The sequence below is a fragment of the Martes martes genome, assembly GCF_963455335.1.
Source record: "Martes martes genome assembly, chromosome: 10".
Classification (NCBI taxonomy): domain Eukaryota; kingdom Metazoa; phylum Chordata; class Mammalia; order Carnivora; family Mustelidae; genus Martes; species Martes martes.
Genome location: NC_137898.1, coordinates 15,642,814 through 15,654,986, shown reverse-complemented (window position 1 = coordinate 15,654,986; position 12,173 = coordinate 15,642,814). Strand labels below are relative to the sequence as shown.

At 38.9% G+C, this 12,173-nt stretch overlaps 1 protein-coding gene across 1 annotated transcript; it reads left to right on the top strand.

The window, feature by feature from the left end:
• Positions 1 to 2,563: 2,563 nt before the first annotated feature.
• Positions 2,564 to 8,475, top strand: LOC308350732 (uncharacterized protein; the record flags this gene model as incomplete). The annotated part of the gene is made up of 2 exons (XM_080816240.1): positions 2,564 to 3,495; positions 7,533 to 8,475. The coding sequence occupies 2 exons, from the start codon at positions 2,564 to 2,566 to the stop codon at positions 8,473 to 8,475; spliced, it is 1,875 nt and encodes a 624-aa protein (XP_080672366.1).
• Positions 8,476 to 12,173: the final 3,698 nt, after the last annotated feature.

Here is a 12,173-nt window from a genome sequence, read left to right as displayed (position 1 = left end):
TAAATTTTTCCTCCTTCACAGATAATATTGGGACAGAATGAATATCCTCCATGTCTTGAAGGGTGAGGAGAGATGGACAGAGAGAGAGAGAATCCTAGGCAAGGAAAGTTTCTAAATCTGTCTTTACTACACTTACTTATTTCTGGGAAAAAATATTTTCCTAAATCCCATTCTCATTTCATCTTTTTAATTTTTTTTTTAAAGATTCTATTTATTTATTTGACAGACAAAGATCACAAGTAGGCAGAGAGGCAGGCAGAGAGAGAGGAGGAAGCAGGCTACCCAGCAGAGAGCCCAGGACCCTGGGATCATGACCTGAGCCAAAGGCAGAGGCTTTAACCCACTGAGCCACCCAGGTGCCCCTCTCATTTCATCTTGTTGCTACTTTCTAGTGTAGCTCTGTTGTCTGAATACTGTCAGCAGACTCTCTCCCAGAGGTCCAAAGACTCTGGTTTGTCATAATTACTAGTATGATCATTAATAAAGGACATATCTTAGTATCTAGATCTAGAACATGGGTCAGAGTCTGATGTGGAGGAATGGGCTAGGATTCCAATCAGGGCTCTAGTCACAGATGTGTAGACTGATCCTTATTTACATGTCATTGGAAAAGTCAAGTTTTCTCTAGCTTCTGTTTTGTCACCTCTAGAATAAGGAAGTAGACATTATTATATTTATCATCTATTATAATTTTATTATTCATCAAGCAATGCAGAAGGGTTGACAGGAGCCCAGCAGCTGAGAGGATTACTCTGAAAAAACTCATTAAAATTTATTTTGGATATCAGATTTACTGAGTCAGAAAGAAAAAGATTTAAGTGTTATATGAAATGAAAAATAAAGGCACAAATATAAAGTGTTAGGGGTGTTTATTCTTATTTTTTTAAATTTAAGTTCAATTAGCCAACATATAGTATGTCATTAGTTTTTGGTGTAGTGTTCAACGATTCATTAGTTGCTTAACCCCCAGTGCTCATCAGATCACCTGTCTTCCTTAATGGCCATCACCCAGTTACCCCATTCCCCCACCTTCCTCCCTTCTGCAACCCTCAGTTTGTTTCCTGGAGTCCAGAGTCTCTCATGGTTTGTCTCCCTCTCTGATTTCTTCACATTCAGTCTTCACTCCCTTCCCCTATGGTCCTCTGTGCTATTCCTTATATTCCACATATGAGTGAAACTAATTGTCTTTCTCTGCTTGACTTATTTCATTTAGCATAATCCCCTCCAGTTCCATCCATGTCGATGCAAATGGTCAGTACTCATCCTTTCTGATGGCTGTGTGATATTCCATTGTATATATAAACCACATCTTATGGTTTACATATATATATATACAATATACATAAATCATCAGCTGATATGGACATCTCCGCTCCTTCCACTGTTTGACTATTGTGGATATCGATGCTATGAACATTGGGGTACATGTGTCCCTTCTTTTCACTATCTGGTGTAAGGTGGTATCTCATTGTGGTTTTGATTTGTATTTTCATGATGGCAAGTGCTGTGGAGCATTTTTTCATGTGTCTGCTAGCCATTTGTGTATCTTCTTTGGAGAAGTGTCTGTTCATGTCTTCTGCCCGTTTCTTGACTGGATTATTTTTTTGGTGGGGGGTGTTGAGTTTGAGAAGTTTTTTTATGGATCTTGGATACCAGCTTTTTATGTGTTATGCCATTTGCAAATATCTCCTTCAATTCTGTAGGTTCTCTTTTAGTTTTGTTGCCTGTTTCCTTTGCTGTGCAGAAGCTTTTTATCTTGATTATGGCCCAATAGTTTATCTTTGCTTTTGTTTCCCTTGCCTTTGGAGACCTGTCTTGCAAGAAGTTCCTGCGGTCAAGGTCAAAGAGGGTGTTTATTCTTCATGTCACAGTATGAACCTATGACAAAAAATTAATTTGTTTGGAAATTTTTCATTTTTGTACTGTTTTTAGGACCAGCAGAATCAATCATATTATGCTAGCCATACTGTTTATGAATTTATAATGTTCAAGGACAGCTAAATGTGCTATAGGAAGATTTGATTTAAAATAACCATAAATCCCTTTATCTCATATTCTTCTTTGTAAATATTAAATATTGCAGTTGAGAACTTACAAATTTTTAAGTTAGTAATTGTATTGCTTTTTTACCTAAAGAAAATTTTAAAAGTGATTTTCATGTTTTAAAATCTTAGACATTGGGGGCACATGGGTGGCTCAGTGGGTTAAGCCTCTGCCTTTGGCTCAGGTCATGATCTCAGGGTCCTGGGATTGAGCCCCGCATTGGGCTCTCTACTCAGCGGGGAGCCTGCTTCCCCTTCTCTCTCTGCCTGCCTCTCTGCCCACTTGTGATATCTCTCTCTCTCTGTCAAATAAATAAATAAAATCTTAAAAAAAAAAAAAAACAAACCTTAGACATTTAGCATACCTTGCATAATAAACACATAGCATAGAGAAACTGTGAAAAGATATTTTGCTTCCTTTTCTACTCTTGCTAAGGGGTAGCTAAGCAAACTTCTCATATCCTCACTCTCCTTAATTTTGTTTTCAGGACCAATTCAGATTCTGACAAGCAGAAACCATCATGTTACTGTCAGAAAGAAATAAAAGTGGGGCTACATTCACTCTCCTGGGCTTCTCAGATTATCCAGAGCTGCAAGTCCCCCTCTTCTTGATTTTTCTGACCATCTACAGTGTAACTGTTGTAGGGAACATTGGGATGATAGTTATAATCAAGATTAACCCCAAACTGCACACCCCCATGTACTTCTTCCTCAGCCACCTCTCATTTGTGGATTTCTGCTACTCTTCCATCATTGCTCCCAAGGCCCTGGAAAACCTGACTGTAGAAGACAGAACCATTTCATTTCCAGGATGTGTAGTACAATTCTTTTTCTTTTGTACCTTTGTGGTAACTGAATCCTTTTTATTAGCTGTGATGGCCTATGATCGCTTTGTGGCCATTTGTAACCCTCTGCTCTACACAGTTGCCATGACCGGGAAACTCTGTGCCATGCTGGTGGTCGGATCATATACATGGGGAGTAGCATGTTCCTTGATACTCACATGCTCTGCTATCAAATTATCTTTTCAGGGTTTCAACACAATCAATCACTTCTTCTGTGAGTTCTCTGCATTGCTCTCCGTGTCTTGTTCTGATACTTACATCAGCCAGCTGCTGCTTTTCATTTTTGCCACCTTCAATGAGGTCAGCACACTGCTCATCATTCTCTTGTCTTACGTATTTATCATTGTCACCATCCTCAAGATGCGTTCGGCCAGTGGTCGACGCAGAGCCTTCTCCACCTGTGCCTCCCACCTGACTGCCATCACCATCTTCCACGGGACCATCCTCTTCCTTTACTGTGTGCCTAACACCAAGAACTCCAGACACACAGTCAAAGTGGCATCTGTGTTTTACACCGTGGTGATCCCCATGTTGAATCCCCTGATCTACAGTCTGAGAAATAAGGATGTCAAGGGTACAGTCAACAAGTTAATGGGCACTAAAGTCTTTTCTTTTTGAGCATATTATTTTAGTAACATTTATCCCTGAGATGTAAATACAGTGTGCCCATATGAAGGTTGATTGTAAAGGTAACTTTAAAATTAATGAAGAGTTAATGTACAAGGGAAGGACGTGGATTTTGATTCAAAGAGACTACCCTTGTCTCTTGCTTACTGGAAAAAAAAAAATCTCTCACCTTTGTTTTTTAATCTACAAAATTGTAACATAATCTAGCTCTTAATCTTATTGTGAAGACCAGAAAATAATATAGATATCACCTGGAATACTTTGTATGATCTCAGTAAACATAAATTTAATTCCCCTTTCTTATACCTGCAGTACACTTGGCTCTCAATAAACATGTGAATTTATATCATAAAAGTACAAGTAGCAGTTAAAATGAGACACAGTCTGCATGTTCAAGGAATGCAAAATCCAGTGTTGACAGTAAGGCAGTGAAGGAGGCCATAGTGTTTGAAAGAAAGAAAAGTTCATGTCCATTTTGGGGTTTTAGAGTAATGCCTTCAAAAAATAGCTATTGTTTGAACTTCACTTTGGATGACAGGATGGACAGAGTTTTAGGAGACAACAGGGTATGAGTGGTAGGTGGAAAAGACACCCAGAAAAATACCTCAAACTCAGGGAATTATCAGATGAATCCATCTTAGGAAAATGCATGTAAGATAATGAAAATTTGAAAATTGATTATCTGTAACTAATTACATCCATGGAGTTCTTGAAATGTGTGATTATATGCAAGAGTACAAACACAGGCAGTGGTTTGTACCCCCTTGGTTTAGGAGGCATTCTACAGCCAGCAAAGGAGCAGAGCTTGGGGAAATCCTTGAGCCAGTCCTGTTTAATGGCGTCTGGCATCCAGCAGGGAGATGCTGTCCCAGCACGGTCAGAAGCTCTGCTCTTCCTCACATGGTCATATTGGTGCCACAGATCAAAAAGCAGCATACGGCCTCATTTTATCCACGATTTTTGGGTGTGACTTTGGGCAAGTTAAAACAGTCTGGGTCTCAGTCACCTTATTGTAAATGTGCATAACTATACTGATTTCACTTATTTTTATAAACAAAATGTGTTAATAGTTATATTCAGAACAGTACCTAAGACATAGAAAGTGTTCAGTGTATGTGAGCATTTATTACTATTCTCAGTAAAGGAGGCTCGTTATTCCCACCCATTTCTGGCATTTGGCAGAATTCCGGGTTTGACTTCAGACCCCATGCCTTCCAAGAAAGAGCTTTTGACTACAACACAGGCAAAGTTTATAAGGTGTATTCATATATCTCATAACTACAGCATGATGCCCAGTTCTCAGAGCAATGCTTGGATCCAGCATGCATTTCTCTGCAATTTATCATGAACTCTGGAAGGAACTTTATTTAATTGTAATATGTACCAAGCTGGGATAGCCTTTCTTCTTGTTTATACTTCATAGGGGTCATTAGTTGTTTGAGTGTCAGGATAGTATGGTTTTCTTGATATCTCATTTATATGCTACAGATATCAGTAATTATTTTGGGGAGCTTAAGGAACATGAGTCCCAGAGATACATACACACAAAAGCGTAAACCTTTCCATGACAGCATCTTCAGAAAGGGAGGAAGCAATATTTACACACAGGTTAGTTGCACTCCACTAAATGATGTTTTCTGGAAGCTGGAAGATTTTTCTCTTTTTTTTTTTCTCAAAAAATAAGTTATTGTAGGCATGTATACGAGAACAAGGAACTGTAGAGGAGGACACTAGTATTAAACATATTTTAAAAAACCTATGTTAGACAGTGGACTCTGAGGAACTAACTGAGGGTTTTGGAGGGGAAGGGGTGGGAGGTTGGGTGAGCCTGGTGGTGGGTATTAAGGAGGACACGTATTGCGTGGAGCACTGGGTGTACTGCATAAACAATGAATTCTGGAACACTGAGAAGAAATTAAATAAATAAATAAAAATTAAAATAAACCTGTGTTTTGCTCTTTTTTAATGAGAGAGTATTTTAAGAAATGCCATGTTTGGATTATTCCCTTATGAAAACATTTTTTTTTCTTTGTGTATTGAGAAACAGTCTCAATGAGGAATGGAAACAGTCTAATCTGCACGACCAAATACCTTGTAATAGGTGCTGGAATAAGAGGGAAAAGGGTATAAGCAAGTAGGGAAGAATGTCTGTCCCCCCCCCCTTTCTTTTTCCCCTCGCTCACACTGACTCCATCCACGGAACCTGGCAAAGACCGCAGGGAGATACCCCTCACAGTCACTCTGATGCTGAGAACTGCAGGAAGGGGTCCTCCGGACTGTTTGTGGAGGGACACAGAACTAGGGACCACCTCTGAAGCAGAAAGGAAAGGAATTATTTCATTCTTGGGCACCACACTTAGAAATGTCCTTCCACAGCAGGTGTCCTAGCCTTGGAACTATGGACCTTTGGAGCCACATACTATTTTTGTGTTTGCATGTGTTCTTGGTATGTGTGTGAAGGGAGGCGGGGTTTGGGGCTGCCTTGGGCATCTTAGCATGTCCAGCAGCAAGCCTTGTCTCTAGCCACTAGATGTCACTAGCACTCCTTTCTATTGTCAAAACCAATAATGTCTTCAGAGAGCCCAATGTCCCTGAGGGATCAAAATCACTGCTGATTAAAGAGGCACTTCTCTATAAATAGTAATCAACAGCTCGATTTTCCACCTTTAGTCTCGAAAACGAGCGGGGTTTTCAAAATTATATGCTACGTTGAACTGAGAAAGAGACAACTGACTTCTGTTGGCTACTGAAAAGAGAAAACCCTATTATTAGAATAATATTTGTTTTCAAATTAGGATTTCTTAAGGCACATATGCTTTACCTCTTTGAAATCATTTGAAAAAAATGATTTTAAATTTCAAACCTTTTTTGAAAAACAAACTAACAAACAAAAGACAGAGGAAATGCCTGACCTCCTTGAATTTTAGTGTAGACTCTGTTTGCTCCAGGAATAATCAATGTGTCTCCATGTCGTGAATTAAGGCAAGTTTCTACATTTTTTTTTCAAATGATTAGAATAAAATATTTAGGTTTCATGGATTTCATGAGCGTTAAAAACTCAAAGCAACTTATGTATACATGTATATAATGTTCTATCTGTGCCATCTGGCTTACTGTTTTTTAACTTGCCATTTTATCATAGTTATTTGTCAGGTCGTTAAATGTTCTTCAAAAATATCCCCTTAATAGCTGCATAGTTTTGCATAATATAAGGTACCATAGCTTTGACTATTTCCCTCTTGTTTGACTCTTTCTGAGTTTTACTGTCACAAATAATGTGGCAATGCACCACTAAACATTTAAGACTTTCATGGTACATCTCTGATTAGTTCTTCAAATAGATTTAAAGCAGTGAACGTATTTGTCAGAGGTCATTATAAGGCTTCAGAGTCATAGTTATAAGAAGTTTGAATCCAGGGCCAATTCCCTGAACAATGGCTGGCATTGAATAGCATAATTAACAAAATCACTATGTTAAATTTACAGAAAAAATGCCAGTAAGGACCATAAAAGCTACTTCTCCATCTAAAACATAGTGATAAAAAAATGAACACTTGTGAATTAACAACCTTAAATACATAGACTTTTCATCATTTCTGTGGAAAACAGAAGAATTCTGTGTATTTTAAAAAATTATTTCCTGAGATCTCAATATTCCCAGTACTCATTAAACATTCTGCTTGGAAAGAGGGATTTGAGTTTCATAAAACAATATGGCTAATTAAATAATGTTTGATGTTTTCCCAATGATTCAATTTCAAGCTCTGAATTGTGTAGGCCTCGTTTAAGGAGTCATATCAACGGTTCGGGATGTGAATGTCTTTGTGTGATCTGTGAAGTAAACTGGTGTCTTGTGCATCTTTGCCACAATGCCTGCAGGAAAGCAATGTCCTATTTCTTCACTGAAAACATTAGCTATCATACTTGTTATCATACTTTTTTGGAAGACAGTCAAAAAATGAATTTGGGATCATATAATGGAGAGTAACTATTAATATTTTCTCCAACCTCGATAAAGTGGAAACATGGAGAAGGAGAACTGCACCTCCATGGCAGAGTTCATCCTTCTTGGATTAACAGATGCACCTGAGCTGAAAGTTTTCCTCTTCCTGCTGTTCCTTCTCATCTATGGAGTCACGGTTTTGGGAAATCTAGGCATGATTGCAGTGATTCAGGTCAGCTCTCACCTTCACACCCCCATGTACTTTTTCCTCAGCCATTTGTCCTTTGTGGATTTTTGCTACTCCACGATCATCGTACCAAAGATGCTGTCCAATATCTTATACAGGGACAAAGCCATCTCCTTCCTGGGATGCATGGTGCAATTCTACTTGTTTTGCACCTGTGTGGTCACTGAGGTCTTCCTGCTGGCTGTGATGGCCTATGACCGCTTTGTGGCCATCTGCAACCCACTGCTGTACATGGTCACCATGTCCCGGGATCTCTGTATGGAGCTGGTGTCTTTCTGCTATCTCTCTGGGATGCTGTGTTCTCTGATCCACTTGTGTTTAGTTCTTGAGATCCCATCCTACAGATCAAATGTGATTAACCACTTCTTTTGTGATCTGCCCCCTCTCTTATCACTTGCTTGCTCTGATGTCTCTGTCAATGAACTACTGCTGTACATCCTGGCCACCTTCAATGAGATCACCACCATCGTGATCATCCTCACTTCCTACTCACTTATTCTCACCACCATCCTGAGGATGCGCTCTGCAGAGGGAAGGCACAAAGCCTTTTCCACCTGTGCCTCCCACCTCACAGCCATCCTTGTCTTCCACGGAACTATTCTTTTCATTTACTGCCGGCCCAGTTCTGGCAACAGTGTGGATACTGACAAGGTGGCCACCGTATTCTACACCATAGTGATCCCCATGCTGAATCCCCTCATCTATAGCCTGAGGAACAAGGATGTGAAAGAAGCTGTCAGGAAACTGTTGAGCTCCAAAATGTTTTCCTAGAAAATATTTTCTAAATAGAACTCAGTGTTCCAAAATGGAGGCTGGTGGAAGGGTTAATGGGTAGCCTATAGTGTTTGAGTGGAGGGAAAAGCCAGGAAGTAGAGAGTTCTGAGTGATTCCTTTTAGTTCACTTGCATTTGTGCCTCTTCAAACTTTCCATCACTGAATAACCACTACCACCAGTACCCGCATTTCTGACTTAGGTCGCGCATCACACATTTTGGTTTTTTGCTTGCTTTTATTTTGTTTCTCCATTCTAACTCTCCATCGTGGAAAAAATACTGTCACATGTCACTGGGATTCTAACCTACTTGTAGAAAACATACGTATTTCCTTTTCAAGCTAAATTATGGAAGGAGCCCTGTTGCCCACCAACTGATAAATGGATAAAGAAAATGTGGGATATCTGTAAAATGGACTATTACTCAGCCATCAGAAAGGATGAAATACTGCCATTTGCAGTGATTTGGATGGAGATAGAATATATGATGGTAAGCAGAATAAGTCTATCAAGGAAAGATGAATATCTAATGATTTCACTCATATTTTCATATGAATTATTTTCATAATTTCACTCATGCAATTTAAGAAACAAAAGAGGTGATCATAGTAAGGGAAGAAAACAGAGAGCAAACCAGAACACAGAATCTTAACTAAAGAGGAGAAACTGAGAGTTGCTGGAGGGGAGGGGTGGGGCGGATGCGTTAAATGTGTGAAGGGTGTTAAGGAGGGCACTTGTGAAGAGCACTAGGTGTTGTATGTAAGTGATGACTCACTAAATTCTACACTTGAAATTAATATTATACCGTGTGTTAACTAACTGGAAATTAAATAAAAACTTGAAGAAGAGGGGCGCTTGGGTGGCTCAGCTGGTGGACGTCTGCCTTCCTTCCGCTCAGCTCACGATCCCAGGTTCCTGGAATGAAGCCCTGCCTCAGGCTCCCTGTTCAGTGGGGATCCTGCTTCTCCTTCTCCCCTGCTGTTCCCTGTGCTTGTGCCCTCTTGCTCTCTCTGCCAAATAAATAAAATCTTAAAAAAAAAAAAAAAACTTGAAGAAAAAGGTAAAAATGCTTTTTCAGGGTACATGATGTACTTGTTTTTTAGTCATCTTTGTGCTTATTGCACTAATTCTATCTGCTATAATGGTATATGACAGCTTCGTGGCCATCCCCAACCCTTTCCCCTATGCAGTTTCTGTGTCCCAGAAACCCTGTTCCATACTAGTGGCCATATCACATGCACGGGGAGTAGGATGTCTCTTGATCCTCACATGTTCTGCTTTCAAATGATCTTTTTGTGGTTGAAAATCATCACTTCTTCTGCTACATCTCTCCACTAAAGTCTTTTTCTTGTTTTGAGTCTTATCTCAACCAGTTACTTCTTTTCACTGCCACGACTATTAATGAGGTGAACACACTGCTCTTCATTCTCCTGTCTTATGTGTTCTTCATTGCCACCTGCCTTCAGATGCATCCAGCAATTGGGCACCACAAAATCTTCTTGACCTATCAGCTTCACACATGGCTGCCATCAGCATTTTCCACAGCACCATTCTCTTCTACTGTGTGCCATAACTCTAAAACCCCGAGCACACAAAGTGGTATCTGTGTTTGCACAGTGGTGATCCCCATGTTGAATCCCCTCATCATAGCCTGAGAAATAAGGACATCAAAGACACAGTCAGATAATAAAAACACATTTTTTTTTTCATTTTGAATGTATGTACTGGTAAAACTTACTTCTGTTATTATAGACCATCTTTCTGTGATTGTTGAATAGCCTGTGCATCAAGCTCATTTTATAAAAAAGATTTTATTTATTTGTTTGAGAGAAAGAGAACACATGCATAAAAGCATGAGCAGGGGGAGGGGCAGAGGGACAAGAAGACTCCCCACTGAGCTGGGAGCATGTACTCTCTCCCATGACCTTAAGACCATGACCTGAGCTCAAGTCAGACACTCAACTGACTGAGCCATCCAGGCACCTCAAGCTCATTTTTTATTTAAAAAAAAAAAAAAAAATCCCTTCAGGGGCGCCTGGGTAGCTCAGTGGGTTAAAGCCTCTGCCTTCGGCTCAGGTCATGATCCCAGGGTCCTGGGATCGAGCCCTGCCATTATCGGGGGTCTCTGCTCAGCAGGGATCCTGCTTCCTCCTCTCTCTCTGCCTGCCTCTCTGCCTACTTGTGATCTCTCTCTCTGTCAAATAAATAAATAAAATTTTTTTAAAAAAATCACTTCAAAAAAAATCGCTTCAGATTTTAAGAAAAATCACTGCAGGGTATTTACAATGGAAAGTTATGAATTTTAGGTCAGAGAAATTATACCTGGCCCTGATAATATGAACCAGACCAGGTGATTTATCTGAGCCAGTTTTTATCATCTACAAAAGGGATATAATATGATGTAGTTCATAAGGTGGTATGTGGGTGAAGATGAAATGTAGACAACATATCTGGCATATTGAATGTATACAATAAATTCTAGTTCTATTCCCTTTTCTTCCTTGCTAACTGATAGGTTGTAGATGTTAAATAATCACTTTTGTATTTTAAATTTAGTGAAATAGATGACAAGGAAAGATATACATTGTCTCATGTTCAAGAAACTCACAAGCCAGTATTATCATCACAATGTGGTTGGTGGGGAGACACAGTTCAAAATCATTTGTGGATATCAGATATTGTTTCATCATTGCATGCATCTTTTGCTTGACCTTGAAGGGTGGGCAAATTTTTAGGAGAAACAAAAGAGAAACACACAAGATTTATTTGGGAATAAAGAACATGAACAATGTTCATGAGATGAGCATATACAGTTAAGTCAATGATTCAATAATATTTTTGAACTACTATTTTGTGCCATAAGCATACAAGGTAACATGATAGGCACCTGAAGGAATGAAAATTTGCATAAGACAAAATTATTATTCTTAATTCTTTCAGAAAAGTCTAGTGTGGAAGATACAAATACTGACAAGAATTTTAGAAATATAGGCTTGTTTCTCAGAATATCGGGAATTAAATAAATAAAATCTATTCATGCCCTATGTTTTATGCTTCCTTTTAATCACCTATCAATCAACATAAATATATTATTAATTTATATGGCCATTTGATAAAATTCCTATCTCAATTCCCTTCATCAGAAGTCCTTAGGTAGTCTTCATAAAATAGTTAAGTAGATTTCTTTTAAATATTGAGAGCCATTCAGGGGTGCCTGTGTGGCTCAGTCAGTTAAGTGTCTGCCTTTGGCTCAGGTCATGACCTCAGGGTCCTGGGATAAAGCCCCGTCTCAGGCTCCCTGAGCAGGGGGGTGTTTACTTTTCCCTGTCTCTCGGACCCTCCCCCAGCTATTGCTCTCTTTCTCTCTCTGTCTCAAATAAATAAACAAAAATTTAAAAAATATTGAGAGCCATTTGCTTTTCTTAAATGTCATTTTAAGTTAACTGTTATTTTTAATTATAATCTATACAAATAAGTGGTCAAACTTAGATTATTGTGACTATTAGGAAGGATTAAATTTCTCTAGTACTAGTAATATTTATTATAAGATAGCCTCATAGGTACAGGTCCCTACTTTTCGAAAACTTCATGACATCACATTTATCTTTCTTCTGTCATTAATTTTGCTTGAAAATGTATATATCCTTTGTTCTGTACTCATCTTTGGATAAATTCCAAACTAGTTCAGTAAGTTATT